This window comes from Myotis brandtii, unplaced genomic scaffold (assembly GCF_000412655.1).
Source record: "Myotis brandtii unplaced genomic scaffold, ASM41265v1 scaffold656, whole genome shotgun sequence".
In the NCBI taxonomy this organism is placed as follows: domain Eukaryota; kingdom Metazoa; phylum Chordata; class Mammalia; order Chiroptera; family Vespertilionidae; genus Myotis; species Myotis brandtii.
The window spans coordinates 554,775-579,833 of NW_005370548.1; the positions used below are offsets into that span (position 1 = coordinate 554,775).

The window sequence follows — 25,059 nt, forward strand, 5'->3', positions numbered from 1 at the left end:
GAAGGCCAGCCCGCACTGGTGTGTGCGTGTACAACGCACACGGGTACTTTTATCTCCTGGGTACCTTTATCTCCTAAAGACAAAGATGGGGGCCCCTAAAGCTCACCAGCAATTTCTGTCTTTTGTCTGGAGAAAGGGGAGATCCTCCAAATCACAGTGTTCCTATTTTTAGCTACCTCACCGCTGAGAATCTCCTCTTAGACAGTCTTGCTTAAGAGTTCATTTCCTCTCTAAAGCTTCTGAGGGATTTCTGTAAGTAGAGACTCAGTAGCACAGCGTGAGGGGGAGGGGGAGTACAGACCAGATACCAAATAGCATGACAAAGTGAGCAAGAGGCTTCCGAGCCCTGGTTACAACGTCACCCCGTCTGCCTCCAAATACAGGGTTTAAACCTGTGAACAGAACTTCCCAGGGGTGAGCTGTGTATCAACTGAGCTGACAGAGTGCAATTCCTAAGCCGACAAAGGCTCGCCCCCACCTCAGCTCTGCATAACCTGCAGGTGCGATTGCGCGTCCCCGGCAGAGGGCGAGGGTGAATAGAGATGCTGCCCCCCATTCTTCAGTGTGAAATTCTCCAAACTTCTCAGAACATGAAAAACACAAACTTAAGTATAGGCACAAAGTAGTATTTAAAAGGAAAGCAATTTATTATCTGATGTTTTGGGAATGTATTTTTTTTCATGAACCATAATTAAAAGCTCACCAGTTACTGGAGAGTTTTCAGCTACAAAGGTGAGTAAATTTATTACAAATAAAATTTCACAAGAGGCCAAAACCGGTTTGGCTCAGTGGACAGAGCGTCGGCCTGCAGACTGAAGGGTCCCAGGTTCGATTCCGGTCAAGGGCATGTACCTTGGTTGCGGGCACATCCCCAGTAGGAGGTGTGCAGGAGGCAGCTGGTCGATGTTTCTAACTCTCTATCCCTCTCCCTTGCTCCCTGTAAAAAATCAATAAAATATATTTTTTAAAAAAAATATATATATATATATATTAAAAAAAAATTTTCACAAGAGAATCACGGACCGGTCCTCATTTCTGGTATGTTCTATTACACGTCGTTCAAGGGGAGCCACTGATCAAGTTTAGGCAGTTTCTTGAAAGGTGGGTATCCCTGTACACATGGTGTTCAAAAGGGGTTGGCCCACACTTGGATAACCTAAAAACTTAGCTACCACATGTTTTCTACTTGGGGGGTAAAACAGCGTATGTGCAAAATAACTTATAAAATGCCTTTGAGTTCCTCATATAACATTGCATTTCTACCACTTGTTAATATTAGGGAATAAAAGGGAAGTAGGAAGGTAGAGGAGTTGGTAGGTAGCGAAAGAGCAAATCCTTGTCAGCGGTAAAATCTCAACATCAGAGAGCGGGGAAAGCAGGGTCGTTCTAGCAGAGGAGAGAGTCCAGATGCTTCTGGCTGCGGACATCTCACCTGCCTCCAAGAGTAACTGAGCCTCCCTCTCTCACAAATGCTTTGACCCGGCCGTCACTTCCCCATTCACACTAAGAAGGCAAATAAAGGACAGCTAAAGCCACTCCGAGAAGATTAGCTTTTAGGGCTTTAATTCAAAAGTGATGGAATGAAATACATGCCTGGCTAAGCAGTGGAGCAGTTACAGATAAAGAAGTGTTAGGAGACTTTAAACATGAAGACCAGAGAGTAAATGAAAGATACTATATTATAGATTATCTACAATAATAAAAGCATAATATGCTAATTAGACCGGACAACCTTCCGGCTGTGAGGAAGCCGGTGCCGGCAGCTGGGGGAAGGCCTACTCTTGCATGAATTTCGTGCATCGGGCCTCTACTAAAATATAAACTTGTTAAAGAAAACAAACACGTATATTATTGTTGTGTAGCTGGGCCAGAATTTAATATACAGAGTGGACAAAAGTAGATTAACAGTTGTGAGTATGCAAAATGGTTTCTCCCGGTATTGCTGTTTATTCACTGCTGTATTTTTATTACGAGCAGCTGTACACCTGCTTTGGCTCCCCTGCATTTGGAGCCACAGGCATAGCTCGCAGGGACCTCATAGCTACTATGGAACTCCTGGTCGGGAGATGGAGCTGGCTTGTAGATGTTTAGAAAACAGACTTATTTTTCCCCCATGTATGGCACAGTTTTCAAAGTTTTGCCTTATTTTATTTTATGACAAAATCATAATGGTAACTAACTTTGAAAAGAATGCCAAATGGTTTAAAAAAAAGCCAGGACTTACCTGAGCCCACACGGGCCAGCCCACCACTACCCTGGAGTTCTATGGTAGCTGTGAGAGCACAGCATGCTTTATGCTGGGGGGTCAGGGTGCACTTGGAGTCAGCTTGCACACTGTCAGGAGCCCTTAAAGAGAAAAGTTGGTTTTAAGTGGGAATGTTCAGAACGCCCTTCACCGTGGGCAGCAGAAGCTGCGGCTGTGGCTGGCTAGTGTCTGGGTGCGTCTTCCTCTAGCAGAGTTTAACTCACTGGCTGGTTCTGCATATTAAAAGGAAACTAGACCACCCTGAATGCCTTTTCTTCACACTCCTAACTATTTGGCTATAGTTCCATCAGGAACTTGGTTTAATCTCTTTCCTTTTTTTTTTTTTTTTTTTTGGTTAATCCTCACTTGAGGATATTTTTCCATTGATTTTTAGAGAGAGTGGAAGGGAGAGGAAGAAACATCAACGTGAGAGAGACACATGGTTTGGTTGCCTCCTGCACGCACCCGACCAGGGCTAAGATCCAGCCTGCAACCGAGGTGCATGCCCTTGACCAGAGCGTAACTCGGGACGCTTCAGTCCGCAGGCCAATGCCCTCCAACAAGCCAAACCGGCTTAACCAGGAGCTGCTTCGTAAATAAAACGAGCAATAGTTTTTTTGTTTTGTTTGGGTTTTTTTTAATATATTTTATTGATTTTTTACAGAGGAAGGGAGAGGGATAGAGAGTTAGAAACATCGATCAGCTGCCTCCTGCACACACACCCGCCCCCCCCGGGATGTACCCGCAACCAAGGTACATACCCCCGACTGGAATCGAACCCGGGACCCTTCAGTCCGCAGGCCAACGCTCTATCCACTGAGCCAAACCAGTCAGGGCAATAGTTTTAAGTGTACCTTCAAGTAGGTGCAAGCTCCGTGGCAATCCCAAAAATAGTTTGAGCAGACAAAACAAATCACCTCTAGATGTATTTTTCATACACTAACCAATGGCAACAAGTTAAAATCTTCCATTTCTATTCCCACAATAGTGCTATAAAGTCATAACCCTTTCAAAAGGCCAAGAGATGAGAATCACAATTGGAAATAAATCCTTAATTTAAACTAATCTATACTATATCAAGATGAGCTTCTACTCAACTCATTCCATAAACTCACTCCATTATGAAAACATCCCCTGTAGAAATAAATATGAGAGTCAATGACAGGAAGTCAAAAGAGTTTCTAATTAGGCTTTTAAATGTTCTATTATTAATCATGACAAACTATGCCAAACACAGCTTATCCTCTGGAGATCTTACCTCCTTGCCTTTGATCAGGTTGTTAGCAACCCCACTGCTGTGGAAATATAAATGCCCCAAATCACGGGAAACAAGGCCTGAATGCTGGTACCTCCCTAAGAAAGCAGATGCTCGCACACACAGGAGAACGGCGCCGAGCGCAGCGGAAGGATTCGCAGGAACATGTCACAAAGTTCCTTTGGAAGGTGATCAGAGATGAGGACAAGTGGTAATGAATTAAAACAGATGATTTGAGTTTAAATTGCAAAGTTCACTTAAAATATGGCCAAGAGAGTCAACGGAAGGGATCCTCTGGCTCTTAGAAACCCAGGGCTCTCGCCATGAAATAGGGAGCAGCAGAACCACAGTCACCCCCGAAATCAAATCCCACAAGCTCTTCTAACCTCAAGTAAAAACTTCTCCTGCTGCCCTAGCTGGTTTGGCTCAGTGGATAGAGCATCAGCCTGCAAACTTAAGGGTCCCAGGTTTGAATCCGATCAAGGGCACATCCCCAGTGGGGGGCTGCAGGAGGCAGCTGGTCAATGGTTCTCTCTCATCATTGATGTTTCTCTCTCTCTCTCCCTCTCCCTTGCTCTCTAAAATCAATAAAAATATATTTTAAAAATTTTTTCTCCTGCTATGCTGCTAAGTTATCCTGGCTGAATTTGAAACCAAATTTTAGATTTTTAGAAAAACAGTATTTTAGGTAGGCCTGGAGAAACAGAATAGTCTAGCCCACTCCCTTTTACAGGTGAGAAAACCAGAGGGTAAGTGAACATTTAAAAGCAGGTGGGTGTGGGGGGAGGGGGGAAATAAAAGGAAAACCTCTCATGAGAGAGCAGAACTTTCTATTGTTCATATTAAATCTGTATAACTTTCTTTTAGCCAAAATACTCAGAATTAAAACAGAGAATCAAATTGGAAGAAATGCTGAAAAGCTGTTAGTCCATCCTGAGGAGGTGCCCAGGTCTAAGCACAATACAAGAAACCCCTAGAATTTGCCATGGAAGAGCCGGTCCCACAGCCGCAGTAGAGTCGTGGCCTCACAGTATCCGAAGACGCTGAGTGGTCGACTTCCCTCCAAAGTGTCAGGCCCATACATGGACCACCCACTAGACAGCGTGTCTAACGGGCACTTTCCCATCTCCTGTGTTTGGGGAAAGGACACTGCTCTCCAACCCAAGCGTCCAAACAAAAAACCCGGTAAGATCTTCATGCCTCTCCTCAGCCCCAACGTCAATTCTCTTCAGTGTTGTGATCCCACCTCTTAGGCTCTCTCAAACACATCCCCTAAGCGGGTACACAAAATGTGTTGCACACGTCTGTGGGGGAGGGGAAATTTCCTGTTTTCCCTTATTTCTGGTTGGTCTAATAACCAAACTGACATGTGACAGATGAACAGGAGAAAACAACCAAATGTAACCGTGTGTGTGCAAGCAGGGGCTCCCGAAGAACAGGGAGCGGAGGACGGAGCAGGCACTAAGCCGTCTTGAGCTGAGGATACCGTGGGGCTGTAGTCTGGAACTGCAAAGGGAGGAAGGCAATTCACATGGAGATGGAAAAGCAAAGGTCTGGTAAGCAAATGTTTGCTGGGCCATCTTGACCAATGGGACATGGAGACCTTGATCAATGTTACACTGGAGTTCATATACGACAGTGGTTCTCCACCTTCCTAATGCCGAGACCCTTTAATACAGTTCCTCATGTTGTGGTGACCCCCAATTTCATTGTTACAAATTGAACATAATTAAAGCATAGTGATTCATCACAAAAACAATATGTAATTATAGATGTGTTTTCCGATGGTCTTAGGCAATATACGTGAGAGAGCAGAACTTTCTATTGTTCTCAACCCCCAGCGGTTCTCAAACTGTGACCCCTTTGGGGGTCGAACGACCCTTTCACATAGAGGGGGAGAGAGAGACTGGTTTTCTCACCTGTAAAATTTGGTTTCAAATTCAGCCAAGATAACTTAGCAGCATAGCAGGAGAAAAAATTTTTTAAATATATTTTTACTGATTTTAGAGAGCAAGGGAGAGGGAGAGAGAGATAGAAAAACATCAATGATGAGACAGAACCATTGACCAGCTGCCTCCTGCAGCCCCCCAAGGGTCGTTCGACCCCCAAAGGGGTCACAGGTTGAGAACCCCTGATATACAATGACAGCTCCCCTGGAGTAGTAGGTCCCTCTAGCTATATTATTCGGGGCAGCTACAGAGAGGTAAAGGTTCTCTCTGGGTCTTCTGTTTCTTAAAAATAACCAGCTTAAAATAATAAATATCCCCAAAATAATGGTGGTAATCTGCTCCCCTCCCTTAAAATAGAGTATTATCCAGTCTTAAAAAGGGAGTTCTGACACATACTACAACATGGATGAAGGTTGAGACATCACACTAAATGAAATAAACTAGTCACAAAAGGACAAATACTGTACGATTCCACTTATATGAGGTCCCTAGAATAGTTTCTCAGAGACAGAAAACAGAATGGTGGTTCCCAGGGAATGGGGGCGGGGGAGATGGAGAGTGAGTGTTAATGGATAGTGTTTCCATTTTGTAAGAGGGATCTGGAGATGGATGGCGATTACAGGTGCACAACAATCTATAATAATAAAAGGGTAATATGCTAATTAGACCGGATGTCATTCCAGACAAGCCGGGGCGGAGGGAAGCCAGTGCAGGCAGCTGGGGGAAGGAAGGCCTACTCTTGCACGAATTTTGTGCATTGGGCCTCTAGTGTGAATATATTTCGTGCCACTGCACCATACACTTAAAAATGTCCAAGATGGAAAACTTTGTTACCTATACTTTACCAAAATTAAAATAAATTTAAAGAAAAGAAAAAATGATAAAAGGGTATTATTAAGAGATATTAGAAATGCTGTTCAAATACCACCTATGTAGCATTCCTTCCTCCCCCCAAAAAGATAAAATGTTTAAATTTTATGTAACCATATCCTAATTGAGGATCATTCTGTAAAATAAATGGCCTGGACTCTGAAAATGTTAATGTCATGAAAGAGTAAATAAGGAAAACAAAAACACCTGGGGCGCTGTTTACAGGAAACTAAAGAGATAAAACAACTAAATACCATGTATAACCCTCAGCTGAATGGGACTGGAGCAGTAGCTATTAGTGTAACTATTGGTGAAAATAAACATGGACTTTGAACATTAAATTTCTCTGGATAATTACATTGTATGGCTTTGTAGAGAAATGTCTGTTTTTGTAGAGAAATGACATACACACAGAAGTACTTAGAGGCAAAATGCCCAGACATCTGCGACTAGCTCTCCAAGGGTTCAGGAAAAACTCACACGGAAAGACAGACAGAGCCGAAGAAAGGGAGAGAGCAAAGTGCGAGGCAGTAACAATGGTCAAATCTAGGTCGAAGGCATGTGTCCATGTATGAGACGTGTCACTTTTCCACCGGTTTGAACTCCTCGGAATAAAAGGTTGATGGGGGAAAGTGGTCGCCTCTGCATAGCAGGGCTGAAGGTGGAGAAGAGAGAAACACGTGCTTTTCTTTATAAATCTTCTATCTATAACTGCTTGATGTTTTAGCCCTGTGCATAGTTCAGTAAATGTCTAAAATTAAAGTTATTTTATGGTCAACAGTAAAGTCCTCTGCAGTCTAAACATCTTTTTATATTTAATATTTAAATGATATATCCAGGTTTCATAATTCAGAGTGTTCATGTAATACAGTGCTTTTAAAAACGACAGCCTTTACTAAATAATGATGCATATGCAAGTGTCAGTGTCGCATAACCAGGCATCACCAGTCACTCCCCTCCTCAGCACCCGGAGACACATGACTCGCTGGCAGGCCTGTGCACTCCATCATTTCTAAAAGCCAGGAGTCCTGCCTGAGGCAGATGAGAGGCGACCAGAAGCATGTCGCTGGCCTTCTAGTTCAGCCACTGCGTGCCTCTCCGTGACACGCTGCTCCTGAAAGCGCCTTTGTCCCAGGAGTCAGTCCCCAGCTCCTCCAACAGCCAGGCTGCACTGGCCGCGGGAAAGAAAATGTGTGCGCGCTCCCCAGACTGGAATCTTTATATTGCTGAGAATTATCACAATTCGCTTAAAAACCATGACATAAAATGCGCTTTTATAGCCGGAGTTCCAATATGACAAGAGGAAAGCCTTAGAAACCAAAAAGTACCTGAAGCTAACACTCCTTTCATGATGCTAAAAATAACTCTATTACCTGTAACATCAGCAGCCTTGGATAGGATGGGTATGGAGTGCAAAGATCTGAGGTTTGGTTTGGTTTTGTTTTTCATCCTCACCCAAGGTGACGTTTTAATTGATTTTCAAGAAAGAGAACGAGAGAAACACTGATGTGACAGAGAAACATCAATAGGTTGCCTCCCACAGGCACCCCGACCGGAGATCAAACACAATACTTTGGTATGTGGCCTGACTGGGAATCGAACCCACAACCTTTTTGGTGTACAGGACAATGATCAACCAACGGAGCCATCTGGCCAGAAGACCTGCGTTTCTATAGCGACACACACACATCCCAGGTCAGAGCAGCACACAGCGAACCAAGGCACACAAGGCGCTGCCAGCATGCCAGCACTCTGTTACCTTTTATGGAGGCAGTGCCACAGATGTGCTGCAGGAGTCTGTGTATATTTTGGATTCTATTAAAAGCTTTTTATAGAATATTTTAACTCAAACCATTTTTGTTTTTAAAAATGTAATTTAAAATCTAATCATTTTAAATGTCGAAGACTCAAGACCTTTTCCTCAAGCTCTGCCTTTATTCAGGAAGTAAAGCCACGTGTTAAGGAAAAAAGGGCACTAAACAGCAGTGTCTTCCAGGAGGGCATCGGTCACATTCCCCATCACACAGAATGGCCCACTGGCCTAGAGGACACCTAGTACGTAGCCAGCTGGGAACTGAAACGACAGGGAGACACTTTGTAAAGCATGTCACTGTCTGACCACTATGCTGTACACTTGAAACCAACACAAAATAATACTGAACGTAAACTGTAATGAAAAATAAAATGTAAAGTCCTTTTCAGAAAACTAAAAAATAACCATAACTTAAATCTATCAGAACAGTGAACAATTTCATTAGCTTCCTCTCTAAATTCCCAAAAAGATGATCTCCAAAAATTAAATATTAGAACACAGATCTGCTACTCAGAAGTGGTAATTAGCACAAAGCAATTCCATAGGGCAGAAAAAATTTTAAAGATAGGAAGTTGATTGTGCAAACAGCTGTGGTATACCAACTTGAAAACAGGCAAACACAAGCAAAGAAAACAAACCAAGAACTACAGAAATGCCACACTAAAAATCAAGTTCAAATATTATGGCCTACGGGATGCCGGGAAACAGTAGCAGGTGACAGACTACCTTGGGACCTAGCGATCAGCTTCATGTAGACTATTTATCTGGCTGCCTTGGTATCAAATGTTCTTAAAAAGTTCAAGTAACAGTACTCCTTTCACCGCCATGAAACTTACACCCACCAGTCACGTGACAGATCCTCGCGCAGTGCTGCTGCGGCTCTGTTTACTTTGACCTCCTCAACAACAACCTTCTCCTTCCTATTTTCCCATCTACCAAGCTGGCCTGAGGCTGTTTTTATTTTCCAGTTTCTTATTACTTAGTGTCAGTTTTGTCATAAGTATACATTTTAGACTTAGTGTACATACTTTGGAGATTTTTTTTTTAGTACATGTGCTGCCGAAGCGAGTGCTGAAATGATTCTTTTAAATGCATATCAGCAAGCCATAATACAACATACCTAATGAAACCTGGAGAACATGAGGCCGGCAGACAAGTAAAGATTAAATTTCAGTAAATGTGAACTTCTGTTAATTAACCCAACAAAATACAAACACGGAATAATGCTTTTAGCATATTACAGAGAACAGGACATGACTGCCCAATAAAAACAGGACCATAATCTTGCGTACAACAGTTGGGAGCCATGTTGTGCAGTGAACAGTCAAAACTATCTCCTGACGGGAAAGACAGACTCCACATTACCAAAACCAAGCACAGTCAATCCGTGGCCCTAAGCACCTAGCAACTCTGGAATGGGTGGGAACAGAACTTGACCACAAAGAAACTGATTTGTAAATAAAACAAGACCAGATCCACTACTGGTCATGCTGGTAGTAGTTTTTATTCCACCTTTAAAATGAGCTCAGAGCTCTTAGAATTTGAAGAGGTACAAGGATGTTTGTTCAGAAGAAGAATGGCGTGGCTCAGTGGTTGAGCCTCTACCTATGAGCCAGGAGGTCAAGGTTCGATTCCCGATCAGGGCACATGCCCGAGTTGCGGGCTCCATCCCCAGTGTGGGGCAAGCAGGGGGCAGCCCATCAGTGATTCTCTCTCATCATTGATGTTTCTATCTCTCTCTCCCTCCCTTCCTCTCTGAAATCAATAAAAATATTTTTTTTTTAAAAAGAAGAAAAGAAAAAATATATGTAAAGAAATAAAAGGTAGCCCTGACCGGTTTGGCTCAGTGGATAGAGCGTCGGCCTGCGGACTGAAGGGTCCCGGGTTCGATTCCGGTCAAGGGCATGTACCTTGGTTGCGGGCACATCCCCAGTAGGGGGTGTGCAAGAGGCAGCTCATTGATGTTTCTCTCTCATCCATGTTTCTGACTCTCTATCCTTCTCCCTTCCTCTCTGTAAAAAAATAAAAGGTAGCAGCAAGAAGACAGAGTAGTCATAAGACAAGAAATAATAGCCATAAAGGCAAGGTAATACTTGTTGGTCTAACTTGTGTTTCAAGGAGAGAAAACACTTCAAAGCAGTTCTTATGCTGAGATCCACTAACCTGAAGAAGCAATGCACCTGATTCCCAGAGAATTCTATGGCCCCAGAGAGGTTAAGAATCACTGTGATGTAGTTCATTTCCATCTATAAACTTACATGCACTGTAACACCACCTTGTAGTAAACATATGCATAGTACTCTACTGCTTGCAAAAGTGTTTTTAAAAGTGTTCCAAAAGGCATGCAGCTAAACTAAAAGACAAGCATGCCTAGATACGAAAGGTCACATCACCTAAGAGCCCATTTACATGGACTACCCAGGATAGGCAAATCCACAGAAAAAGCAAGCACTGTTGGTTACCAGGAAGGAGGGGGGAAGGGGATATGAAGTAACTGCTTAACCGGTACAGGGCTTCCTTTTGGGGTGATGAAAGTATTTCAGAACCAGATAAAGGTGGTGGCTGCACAACACTGTGAATGCACTAAATGCCACTGAATTGTTCACTTTCAAAATGGTGGATTTTGCTATGTGAATATGACCTCAATTTAAAAAATTAAAAATAAATAAAACCCTTTTGCCCTAGCCAGTTTGGCTCAAGTGGATAAAGTGTCGACCTACGGACTGAAGGATCCTGGGTTGATTCCGGTCAAGGGCACAGGCCCGGGTTGTGGGCTTGATCCCCAGTGTGGGGCGTGCAGGAGGCAGCCAATCCATGATGCTCTCTCATCATTGATGTTTCTCTCCCTCTCCCTTCCTCTCTGAAATCAATAAAAATATGTTTAAAAAAAATAATTTTTAAAAAAAAAAACCCTAATTAAAAAAACTTCTTAAAATAAATAATTAAAACCCTTTTGTATTTCCTTATTTAAAAAAAAAAAAGACAACCACTCTCTGTGTTGCCCCAACTCAGGGAGGGAGCAGAAAACCCCAGGATGAACTGGGACCGCACAGGCAGAAGCTGAAAGTGCTTCCCTCCTGGTCCTCAGGGCAGGGATGTGGGGCTACGTCACAAGTGCCTGCTGGGTTTGGTGTTCAGAGGGCTCATCTGCAAGACATTCTTTTTGCCAGGGCAAAACTAAAACAAAAAACTCAGATTTTTTTTGTAAATTTCCTCTTAAGACTTGAAGGTTTCATATAGTTATGGCTTCTGTATTCTTGGGGCTATATTCAGGGGGATAAATGAGAGAAATTAATACTGGGGAAAATATATATACAGATAAGCCATGTTTGAAGCTTAACTATTGTTCCACAAGATGTTTACCTTTAGTAGGTACTCAACATTTCCTTTAAAAAACTGAGTATCAATGTAAAGCACCCCATCCAAATATTCAAAATCAAATTTCTCAAAACAAAAGAAAAGAAAAATGTGGCTCAGCTGATTGAGCATCTTCCCATATACCAAAAGGGTGCAGGTTCGATTCCTGGTCAGGGCACATACCTTGGTTGTGGGTTCAATCCCCGGTCGAGGTGCATACAGGAGGCAACCGATTGATGTTCCTCACATCAATGTTTCTCTCTCTCTCTCTCTCGCTCTCTAAATCAATAAACATATCCTCAATGAGGATTTAAAAAATAAAGGAAAAAGAAAACATGGAAGAGTCAACTGCTTTTGTGAAATTATATCACAAATAATTAACTTACAACATGTCTACCCTTTAACAGCTCTGAGCCAGTAACTGGGACCAATATCCAGAACTTCCTTAGAAAAGCACTAAAACCACAAAACACGCATATCATGATTGACCTGTGGAATCAGTTGGCATTGTGAAATCAAGTTTCATAGAGTTTGTAAGTACTGCATGACAGTCATGTTAAACTGACATCATATTTTCAAGGTCAGCATTATTATGTTTGTGCAACTTCTCGGAGTCATACATTTTTGTGATATTTTTAACATCTGACTACAGCTCCACCATCACAAGGTGCTCGCGCTGTTTACCACACGGAAGCAGCAGCTGTGTTCCTCAGCCCCAGCTCCTTCCAGTGCATCGAGCAGCCATTTGCAACCCCAGGTATGTATTTTACTACTGATGTGTAGAACACTTTAACTTAGAAGTTTTGCTCCCTACTGATGGAGACACATACACAATGAAACGGAGGCAATTTAGGACAAAGTTATAACAAGATCATGCTGAATGAACTAAATGCTAAGTAATATTGACCCTGCTTATATCTTTCATGTCACTGTCAGTATCTTTTCCCATCCCATTCAATAAAATGCAAAAACTTACCCACACAAGCATTGAGGAACAGCCAATCGGTCTTTTTCATCCTGTTCTTAATTTGCTTTAGTTTTTTGAAGTCCACTTCAAGCTCCTCCTTGCTGCCCACAGCGCCCGCCAACTCAATCCTCTGGAAATCCATCTGCACGTCGGAGTCCCGCTTCGTGGTGGGAGGCGACCTTCTTTGGCTGTTGCTGCTGCTGCAGCTTCCCCTCCACCGAGCCCTGTCCTGCTCATTTATTATTGAAGAAGCCTCTTCAGTCTCTGCCAACTCTATCGCTTCAATATTATTAGGTCTGGGATGATCGCAAACAACACACTTTTTAGCCTTGGCCCAGTTTTCATATGTGCAAATAGAACAAGTCCAATGCTGGGTCCTTGTGTTCAGTTTATTTCTGTCATTGTATTCCTCGCAAGGATCAACAGAAAAAGCAACTGGTCTGGAGCCAGATCCTGAGGATTGAGGAGACTCTGTGGGACTCCTGGTCCTGCGCTGGGATAAGCACTGGGTACATCTGATTGCTCTTGGCCAGTTCAAATACGTGCACATGTGGCACGACCATTTATTTGCATTCTCCATGCTGTACGAAGACTTAACCCTTGGTCTTGCACTAGAGTCTGGGCATATCAAAGGACTACTTCCTCCTTCGGTGCTGGAAGGATCCCAATCTCGACCAACATCACTGGAACCGCTTTTGAATGGATCTTCTGTGATAATAGTTCCACTAGGTCTCTGGGCGCGACACATAGTGCACTTGATTGCGGACGGCCAGTTTTCATACGTACAATATTCACAAGCCCACTTAATTCCACGTTCTGACATTGTGCACTTCTTGAAGTGAGTTATGTCAAGCAGGAAGCTATAAATAATTAGGACATGGTTATTAAAACAATAACAACATAATTCCACCTCTGAATATATGCCCCCAACATAAAAGTGTGCTTTCATTTACAAAATACAAATTTTTCCAAAGATGCATGTAAGATTTCATAGTGAACTATCCTATTTTCTTTTTTTAATTTCAGGCACTGGAGATAAATTCCCAAAGAAAAACCTTAGCTCTCTCAGGATTTAATGAAATTGTATTTCAGAATGCAAGAGAGAGGAGAAACTAAGAGTGTGCTGTGGGAGGGAGGGAGCCTAAAGCAGGGAAGCCACTAACAGAAACATTTCATTTCAGCCAGTAATCGCCATCAAGTTAGAAAAGGAACCAACAGTTCGAAGACTCAAAGGGAGGGAAAGGAACACAAACCAAGGATCTTAAACACATAGCCATTCTCAAATCACGAACAACATAGATTAATTAGTATGCTCTCTAGGTGTAGCATCATAATGCTTGATTTACTAAAGAATTCAGAAGATCAAAGTCAATTCTCTTATTCTTTTTTTTTTTAAATATATTTTATTGATATTTTACAGAGAGGAAGGGAGAGAGACAGAGAGTTAGAAACATCGATGAGAGAGAAACATCGATCAGCTGCCCCCTGCACATCCCCTACTGGGGATGTGCCCGCAACCCAGGTACATGCCCTCGACCGGAACCGAACCTGGGACCTTTCAGTCCGCAGGCCGACGCTCTATCCACTGAGCCAAACCGGTTTCGGCGCAATTCTCTTATTCTTGCTAAGGGAGAAAAACAGCGGAAAGTGCTAATTATCCACTGCTCTTAATAAGCACAGGAAAAAAGGAAAGATGTCGAGGAGCAATCCTTACAATTAACCAAGTAACATTGAGATAGAGAAAAAGTTGCTTGATAGCCTATATATCCTCACAACCTAGTTCTGTCTGAAACAATAAATAAAAAGCGCAGATCACCTATACGTGAGACAATGAAATCGACGGAATGTCGCCGAGATAACTACAAGCATATCACTCCAATATAATTTTGAATACTCATACTCAAAATATTCAGTATTTGAAATACACTGAAAATTCAATTCATATTCAAAACATATTCACTATTACAGTTTCCTAGGATTCAACACTGGGCCTAAAACTACACTAAAATGAAGACTTCACTATTTAATGATAACTAATTTATGAATGATGCAACTTAAAAGACAAATTGAATCGTAACTTTTTTTTTAATGGTTTGAATGTAGGCATTGGCCACTAAAGCCAGCCTTTCCGTTTTCTTAAATCCCTTCTCAACTAAATTAATGTCGCTCCACCTACTTTTAACCAGAAAAGTAAGAGAAACCCTAGAGAGGGTAAGGGCGCTCTCCAGACACTTTCTCGGGGTGTTTCCTGAACTGGAGGCTCCATCTTCCACTTGACAAGTGCCCCCACTCGCCACGACCTCACGCCCTGTGCAGTATGAACCGGTAAGAGGACAAACTCTCTACACGAAAGGCTACTATTTAATAGCTAAAATAAAAACCACTTACTAAGACTTTAGTTTTCATGCTATGACCTCCACCTTGCACAGGATTAGTTAGAATAAAAGTACGGGTTATAAGTCAGACCAAAGACAAGATTTAGTCTCCCTCGGGAGATCCTGCAAAACGGGCTAAGTGGTCTGTCTGACTGGGAATAGCTCTAATCCTGTAAAGGAGACCAAAACTCAATTTCACTTGAAGCCTGCTACTTTATCCAAAATATTTTTAAAAGGCTGTATTTTAATCAATTCTCTATTTTACTCCTGCTCATTTCTTTTAATAATGAACTACTATATTTAGAATTTTAATTTAACACAGCAATAAAAGTAGCTGGTTGGGCTGGTCAAATTAGACAATGGAAAGACATTTTTCTATGAAACCTTAAATGGATGAGCACTAAATGCACATTAATATTAACTCAGTAGTGCTAGTCAATTCCCACCTGCAATGCTTGTTATTACTGAAGGGCGAAAACTGCTATAAACCAAGTAAGTAAAAAACAAACACAAAACAATAATTTGCTTATATTTACTAGTAGATTCGAAGGTTTTCTTCTTCAGCCACGGTACTGTTCCCTGGCCCCGCTAGTTTATATCTGCCTTGCTTAGAGTTTTAAAATTTAGTTTGTACATACTGATTACACACGATGTGACAAGTGTTTTGAAAGTAAGAGAACTAGAATCATGTAAGTATCCCTAAAATGGACAATTGAGATTTAATGGCAATTTTCATATTAATTAGGCAGTTTCTTCCTTTAGTTTCTCGGGGGAAAAATTAATTCCTTGCTCATGCTATTGGAAGTTAAAATGAACAAGTAGAAACTTACATGACAAGACAAATGACAGGGATACTCTAAGTAATTTCACTATTTCATTTACAATATTCACATTCAAAAATCCATGCATCCTTTGACTACTCCTTACTTTGATATGTCTGTAGGCTCAACTAAACAGCTTACCTTACATTATTATCTTAGCTACTCTTCAGGGCACAAAGGTGCCCGCACAGCATATTGAAAGGTCCATGTCTGACAAGGAGGTTTGGCATAAAAAATTGAAGCATCCGTGTCAGATATGCCTGGTAAATAGCCTACTTTCCAAAATACCCAGTAACTAAGCAAAACCAAAGCCAAGCTCAAGGCTTAGGATCAGGGCGTTATATTTATATTAGACAACGACAGATACAATGTCCACTCTACGGGAAGTTGGAACTTTGGAGAAATACTGCTTTTGGTAACAGAAAGCTAAAATTCACTGGAGAGGATTATCTGGGAGAGCCATTTATTCCGGTGGCAATCAGTAAATGGAATGTAAGAGAAAAGATAACAACAGCTCAACTATGTGATTCTGCATTACTGAGATGAAATTAACACTAAGTACATTTTTTTCTTCCAGATGTCAACATCCCTAAAAGGACATAAAATCTTTTTTAACAGCAACCAGCTCTGTAAGTATTGCACACTGAAAAACAACACCGTTATTAAATATCTTTTAAGTTATTAAGATATAGTCAGATGCCCAAGTAAATTTAATTTTCAAGTCTGATTTTACATTAACATAGACTTCCTGTGCTATCCAATGAATGATACTTCAATTAATTGGTACAATTAAGCAGCAATAAAATCTGCATACTCTGGACCTTATTTAAGGAGAACCAGACACAACTGCTACCCTTAAAACATATTCCTTGGTTCAAATGCAACTGCAGCAGTTCCCATCCTGTAAAACAAAGGCCATGAATCCATTTGTGCATCAAGCTCTACCACATGTCTCCAAGCACATCAACCATGTCCAGTACAAATTCCTAACTGCTTTGGATCATATCCTTCCCAGTTCAAATAATGATAAAAGCACACGTATTATGGATATATGGGTTAGTGGCTGGGGGAAAGGGAGGGGCTAGTAATTGAACACCTTTTATACTGTCATGCTTAATAACAAATTAATTAAGCCATATTTGTGAAGCTCTACTTAAACACTGTAGAAGACATATCTACACTGAAGTCTATACTACAAATTCCCCCAACCTACTGAAAGCCTGTGAAGGAACTGGAGAAGGGAACAGTCCTCAAGTATGAACTCCTTAAGAAACAGACAGAAGCTCAGCTGCCAGTTTCAGATGATAAATTATCCAAAGAAAGGACTAATATCAGTCTTTAAGGTTCTAAATTAGCTTTAGTAATACAAGTCTATATTTAGTAATATAAATATCTGTTAATAGAATTGTTGACAGAAGTATTAATTAATATAAACCTGTAGAGACTTACAAATGCTCAAAAAGCATCTTAGGGGAATACAGATGAAGCTAAAAACTAAAAGGATATTCCAAACATGTTGAATTTCCATGTTCTGCTAAAATATTGCAAAGTAATTAATTGTGAATTATAATATTTATATGAAGTACTACTTAACTCTTACGCCAAAAATTCCAGTTATGTCCTCTTTTCTCCTCAGCATCTTTCTACATCACTGTCTTCCTCACAACAGTCGACTGAATAAATAACTGGTCTTGAGCGAGACCCTGAGACTGTTGATACGCTGAAGCCTCTCTCTACAATCTGACCTCATTCCAGGGCTCCAATCGCTTCCCACACCCTACAGTAAACCTCTTATCTTCCTCTGACAACAAACTCCTACCCTGACTTCCCCAGTCCCCACTGAGGACACCATCAATGCCCCTGCACCAGCATAAATGCAAAATCATCTTAAATTCTGCCTCTGTATGCCCCGCATGCTCTCTGTAGCGGTCTCTGTCCAGTTCTTTTCTTCCCCTCCCAACTGCATCACCCCGGCCTCAGCCAGGTCAGACTCCCTCCTCTAAGACCTCCTAAGCGCCTTCCCTTTCTAAATGCATCCAGGTCACGTCTTCAGCATCAATCTCCCAAGAACAAGACTTCCTGAGCTCTCCCCTCCCCATGTGCCCAAACAGAACACACATGCCCCAGCCTCATGCACAACCCTCCCAATAATACACACTTCAAGGCAGCGGTCGCCAACCGGTGGTCCGCGGGCTGAAAGGTTGGCGACCGCTGCTCTAGCACCAGCTGAGAAACACAAGTACTACCCATCCTGTAAGGCGCGGTTCAAGGCTCACCTCTCTCATGAAGTTTTTTTCAAGTCCAAGCAATCACACTTCTAGTGACATCTGACACTGACTGTATTTCCTCTTGGAGCTAGCTGAGTTCTGAACACAGTGTGTGCCCTGTATCATGCCCTCCCCTCAGTTTCAATCAGGCTGCCAAGCTTTCAAAACTTCTGGCTCAGGGCTTCTGGTATGGAATGTGAGCCGTTGAAGAGACTACACTGAGTGGCCTGAAGAAAGGAGAGTAGAGGTTTGGGCAACTCAGGCAAAAGAAAGGAATTCTAGGGGACGGGATCCACTCCTGTGGCAGGACCTCAGTAGACAGTGGCGGCCACTAACAACTAGATGTCAAGCCACAGCACTCGTGAGACGGTTACCTATGCAAACCCTGGGGGACAGGTACATGAGATTTAATTCTGCTCATCTCTCTATATGCATATAATTTTTCATAATGAAAAGTTTTTTAAACCAGGAAGGTAACAAATGCTGTTCTAGACTAAAAACTAAGGCTTAGGTTGCTAAGGCTGGAAAAGGCGCAGGGATATTGTGAAGATGCTACTCAGAACTGTTTGAGAAGCAATGTTAAAACATTTGGAAACTTAAGAATATAGCTTCTTTCACCAACTCACAGGTACAATTCACAAAAGAGAGGAAATATGTCAAAATATGAATCAAAGTTTCTTTCATCCTAAACTTGCACAGATGAATCACACTTCAGAAAACCTAAAACAGACTTAAACTGACGTAATAAAATCTGTCTTTGCAATGCCTCTCATAAACACAGATGCAAAAATCCTCAACAAAATATTAGTAAACCTAACCCAACAATGTATAAAAAGAATTATATACCACAACCAAGTAGAGTTTATCCCAGATACGCAAGGCTCCTTCAATGTTTAAAAATCAGTAATGTAATCCATCTTATCAGCAGGACACAACGCCCCCCCCCAAAAAAAAACCCACACATAAACACATGCAGAAAAGGCATTTGACAAAATCCAACACTCATTCATGAATTAAAAAAAAAAATTCCTAGAGCTAACAGGTGTAGATTACAGCAAGTTTACAGGATACAAGGTTAATATACAGAAATTAATTACCTTCCTATATACCAGCAATGGAATATGAAATTAAAAACATTAACATTCGCATCCTCAAAATTTGAAACACTTAAGACTAACTCTAACAAAATATATACAAATTCCAAAACACTAATGAAAGAAATCAAAGAACTAAAGAGACATTCCATGTTCATGGATAGGAAGACAATATTGTCAAAATCTCAGTTCTTCCCAAATTGATCAAAAGATTCAATGCAATCCCAATCAAAATCCCAGCAAGTTATTTATCAACAAACTAATTCTAAAGTTTATATAGTGAAGTGTAAGACTCAGAATAGCCAACAGAGTACTGAAGAAAAAAATAAAGAGGACTGGCTACCCTGACATCAAGACTTAATATAAAGCTACTAGAGCAGGGGTGGGCAAACTTTTTGACTCAAGGGCCACAATGGGTTCTTAAACTGGACCGGAGGGCCGGAACAAAAGCATGGATGGAGTGTTTGTGTGAACTAATATAAATTCAAAGTAAACATCATTAAAAAAAAGGGTCCGGTTTTTTTTTTTTTAGTTTTATTCATTCCAACCAGGCCGGATCCGGCCCGCGGGCCGTAGTTTGCCCACGGCTGACCTAGGGCCAGGGGGAAGGGAACAATGGGGACATTATTGTTTAATAGGTATGGAATTTGAGTTTGAGATGATGAAACATTCTGGAGAATGGACAGTGTTCATGGTTGCACAGCAGTGTGAATGTATTTGATGCTGCTGAACTATACGCTTAAAAATGGTTAATAGGGAAAATTTTATGCTAGGTATATTTTACCAGGATTTAAAAAAGTAAAGTAAACCAGTGAGATGCACCTATGAAAAAACAGTGGTACAATCTGGATGTACAAGGCAGGATGATGTCTTTTTGCTGTTATTTTCTTTTCATTTTTACCTATTTATTTACTAGCTACTTATTTAAAATTTACTAGATAAATTGTATCTAATATAGTCATTCTTAAGTCTTAGAGTTATTTCTTAGAGTTACTGTAGATATTTATATGTTATAGATTACTACCATAGGCCAATTTGGAACAGAAGATTCTAAGTACACTTCCCTGTAGATTCTGTCTTAAGGAGGGGCATTCTTTATTAATTAATGTTTTTGGCCTTTTGTCTTACTTTAACCTTTGACATCTCCAATTCGTGCAGCAAATATTTATTGTGTGCCTACTATAATGTTGGGGGCATTGGGACTGTAGCAGTGAACAAAACACAAATAATCCTGTCTTAATGGAGCTTACATTCTAATGTTCTTCATTTCCTTATTGTAAAGAAGTTTTTGTTTCATGAAAATCATTTGAGAATTTTTCAGCAACTTTGATTAAACCATAGGCATGTAGTACCACACTCCCTAAATCAGGAGCTGATGTCCATACTCATTAGTCCTAATGTGTCTTTCTTCTTACAATTTCCATAGGTTAATATCATTCTCTACAGAACAGATTATTATCATTATTATTATTAAATGCCCAACAGACATTTTAAGTTAAAGTTCAGACTTACAATATAGAGCTTATTCGACTGATAGATTATACGTATTTATTTTTTTAAATGGTTAAGTTACCATGCTGTTTTAACTTCTTAGAGACTGTCCATGTTACACCGATATTTGATGCTGTTATTTCTGACTTTAATGAATCTTTTCTTTGCCATTTATGTAATAGAATATGATTTTGGAAAGTTATTTAAATTGTATATAAAATAGAGTGGTACTACTTCCTGTAAAACAACGAGTGCTTTTCCTTATACTAGCGTTAGTTCCCCTTTTCTTTTCTTTTCTTTTCTTTTCTTTTCTATCACATTCTAGTTGTTTCTTTATAAAAGAGGACCTTATGTTCTTTTGAATCCACAATAATATCCAACAGCTTGTTATAGTATTAGTACCATCTATTCCAGTGATGGCGAACCTATGACACGCGTGTCAGAGGTGACACGCGAACTCATTTTTTTGGTTGATTTTTCTTTGTTAAATGGCATTTAAATATATAAAATAAATATCAAAAATATAAGTCTTTGTTTTACTATGGTTGCAAATATCAAAAAATTTCTATATGTGACACGGCACCAGAGTTAAGTTAGGGTTTTCCAAAATGCTGACACTAAAACAGACTTAAACTGACGTAATAAAATCTGTCTTTGCAATGCCTCTCATAAACACAGATGCAAAAATCCTCAACAAAATATTAGTAAACCTAACCCAACAATGTATAAAAAGAATTATATACCACAACCAAGTAGAGTTTATCCCAGATACGCAAGGCTCCTTCAATGTTTAAAAATCAGTAATGTAATCCATCTTATCAGCAGGACACAACGCCCCCCCCAAAAAAAAAACCCACACATAAACACATGCAGAAAAGGCATTTGACAAAATCCAACACTCATTCATGAATTAAAAAAAAAAATTCCTAGAGCTAACAGGTGTAGATTACAGCAAGTTTACAGGATACAAGGTTAATATACAGAAATTAATTACCTTCCTATATACCAGCAATGGAATATGAAATTTAAAACATTAACATTCGCATCCTCAAAATTTGAAACACTTAAGACTAACTCTAACAAAATATATACAAATTCCAAAACACTAATGAAAGAAATCAAAGAACTAAAGAGACATTCCATGTTCATGGATAGGAAGACAATATTGTCAAAATCTCAGTTCTTCCCAAATTGATCAAAAGATTCAATGCAATCCCAATCAAAATCCCAGCAAGTTATTTATCAACAAACTAATTCTAAAGTTTATATAGTGAAGTGTAAGACTCAGAATAGCCAACAGAGTACTGAAGAAAAAAATAAAGAGGACTGGCTACCCTGACATCAAGACTTAATATAAAGCTACTAGAGCAGGGGTGGGCAAACTTTTTGACTCAAGGGCCACAATGGGTTCTTAAACTGGACCGGAGGGCCGGAACAAAAGCATGGATGGAGTGTTTGTGTGAACTAATATAAATTCAAAGTAAACATCATTACATAAAAGGGTACGGTCTTTTTTTTTTTTTTAGTTTTATTCATTTCAAACGGGCCAGATCCGGCCCGCGGGCCATAGTTTGCCCACGGCTGTACTAGAGGCTCGGTGCATGAAATTCATGCACGAGTAGGGTCCCTGGGCCTGGTTGGCAATCAGGGCCTTCCAGCTGCTGGCCAGGGCCTTCTTCCCTGGATGCCAGCTGCCGGCCAGAGCTTTCCTTCATTCCGCACCGCCCCCTGATGATCAGTGGACGTCATAACGTGTGATCAAACTCCCAGTCTCCTGGTCAAACTCCCAAGGGGACACTTTGCATATTAGCCTTTTATATATATAGAAAGTAATCAAGACTGGAATACTGATAAAAGAACAGACAAATAAGTCAATGGAATAGAACAGAGAGCCCAGAAACAGGCTCACATACATAGAGTCAACAGATCTTGGAAAGCAGTAAAGGCAATATGATGGGGAAAAGATAGTCTTTTCAAAAAGCGGTGCTGAATAACTACACATGCATTAAAAAAAAAAAAAAAGACTCTAGACCAGCCGTGGGCAAACTACGGCCCGCGGGCCGGATTCGGCCCGTTTGAAATGAAAAAAACTAAAAAAAAAAAAAAAGACCGTACCCTTTTATGTAATGATGTTTACTTTGAATTTATATTAGTTCACACAAACACTCCATCCATGCTTTTGTTCCGGCCCTCCGGTCCAGTTTAAGAACCCATTGTGGCCCTCGAGTCAAAAAGTTTGCCCACCCCTGCTCTAGACACAGACCTCACACCCTTCACAAAATAAAATCAAGCACAGCCTGGCCAGCATGGCTCAGTGGTTGAACATCAACCTATGAACCAGGAAGTCACGGTCAGGACACATGCTCAGGCTGTGGGCTCCATCCTGGGTGGGGAGCGCGTGGGAGACGGCCAATCAATAATTCTCTCTCATCATTGATGTTTCTATCTCTCTCTCTTCCTCTCCCTTCCTCTCTGAATGTGTGTGTGTATGTATTAATTAAGCACATACCTAATGTAAATGCAGAACTATAAAATTCCTAGAAAATAAAAAGAAAATCTATATAACCTTGGCTATGGCAATGTCTTTTTAAGTAAAGCACCAAAGGCACAACCAATGAAAGAAGTAATTGATAGGCTGGATCGGTTAAAATTAAAAACTGCTTTGCAAAACACACTGTATAAAGAATGTCAAAAAAAAAGCCAGAGAATAGGAAAAAATATATGCAATATGCAAAAGACAAATCTGATAAAAGACTGTTATCCTAAGTATACAAAGAACTCTTGAAACTCAACAATAAGAAAACAAACAATCCAATTAGAACAAGGGTAAAAGACCTGAGCAGACACCTCACCAATGAACATATACAGATGGCAAGCAGTCATGAAAAAATGCTCACTATCTTATGTCAGTAGGGAACTGCAAACTAAACAGCAATGAGACACCACTCCACACCTACTAGAATGACCACAATCCAGAACCCTGACGACACCAAATGCTGACAAGGGATGTGGAACAGGTACTCTCACTCTGCTGGTGGTGGGGATGCACATGGTACAGCCGTTTAGAAAGAGAGTTTGGCAGTTTCTTACAAAACTAAGCATGCTCTTTCTTACCATAAGACCCAGCAATTGTGCATCTTGGTGTTTACCCAAAGGGGTTGAAAAATTATATCCACACAAAAGCCTGCACACAGATATTTACAGCAGCTTTATCCATAATTGCCTATACTTGCAAGCAACCAAGATGTCCTTCAGTAGGTGAATGGATAAGTAAACTGTGGTAGAGTCAAACAATTAAATACCATTCAGTACTAACAGGGAATGAGTTATCAAGCCATGAAAAGACATGGAGGAACCTTAAATGCATATTACTAAGCAAAAGAAGTCAATCTGAAATACTTCTTATATAACTCTTATTCCAACTATATGATATTCTAGAAGAGGCAAGCTATGGAGACAAGAAGAAGAACGGCTGATGTTAGGATTGAGGGAAGGACGACTAGGCAGAGCACAGAGGATTTTTAGGGTAGTGAAACTCCTCCATGACATGGTAACGGTGGTTACCTGTCATTACACACCTGTCAGTGCACAACACCAAGAACCACAGTTTACCTTAATGTAAACTATGGACTCTGGTGGATGAAGATGTGCCTAGGAAGAGCCATCCCTTATAACAAACGCACCGCTCTGCTTCGGATGCTGGTAGTCAGAGCGGTTATGCACGTGTGGGGATGAGAGATATGAGAACTCTACTTTCTGCTCAATTTTGCTATGAACCGAAGCTATACAAACTTAAGTCTATTTTTTAAAATCTGCTTCTTAACAAAGTTGTTTAATCATTAATACACAGGAAACATTTTTTAAAATACCATCAGTTCTCAGAAATGATGAGTTTTTAAAAGGCAGAGGAACTTTTAGTGTGAACCTAAAACTGCTCTAAAAAATACCCAATTTCAAATATATTCACACCTAATATCGTAAATTTTTTTTTTAAAAAAAAGGGCACTGAAATTAGCATGAAGGGTTCCCACTGGCTAAATCTGAATCAACTTGGGCATCCACATAAAAAATAACAGTAAAGGCCGTTAAAGCATTGAAAATAAAACAAAACTATGTCTACACAGGTGTAGATAAACACACAAACAAACAAATAAAAAGAGAAAGATTTTCCTTACAGTAGAAATCCAACTAATAAATGAAAACAAGAATAACTGGATTAGAAAATCACCATTTGTCAATCTTCACAACAGATTCAGAAAATAATCATCGATGGATGTTAAAATAGTGGACAGATCACGCCGGTTTGGCTCAGTGGATAGAGCGTCTGCCTGCAGACTGAAGGATCCCAGGTTCGATTCCGGCCAAAGGCACATGTCCAGGTTGTGGGCTCAATCCCCAGTAGGGGGCGTGTAGGAGGCAGCCAATCAATGATTCTCTCTCATCATTGATGTTTCTATCTCTCCCTCTCCCTTCTTCTCGGAAATCAATAAAAACATATTTACAAAAAAAGAACTATTAAAGCATTGAAAATAAAACAAAACTATGTCTACACAGG

At 40.6% G+C, this 25,059-nt stretch overlaps 1 protein-coding gene across 2 annotated transcripts in view; it reads right to left on the reverse strand.

The window, feature by feature from the left end:
• Positions 1-13,316, reverse strand: part of ZRANB1 (zinc finger, RAN-binding domain containing 1) — a 28,392-nt gene extending 15,076 nt beyond the window's left edge. For both annotated transcript variants that reach the window (XM_005880846.2, XM_014528855.1), the window contains exon 1: positions 12,466-13,316. In XM_005880846.2, the coding sequence (XP_005880908.1) occupies positions 12,466-13,279 (814 nt within the window). In that variant the 5' untranslated portion in view covers positions 13,280-13,316. The remainder of the gene's footprint in view (positions 1-12,465) is intronic.
• Positions 13,317-25,059: the final 11,743 nt, after the last annotated feature.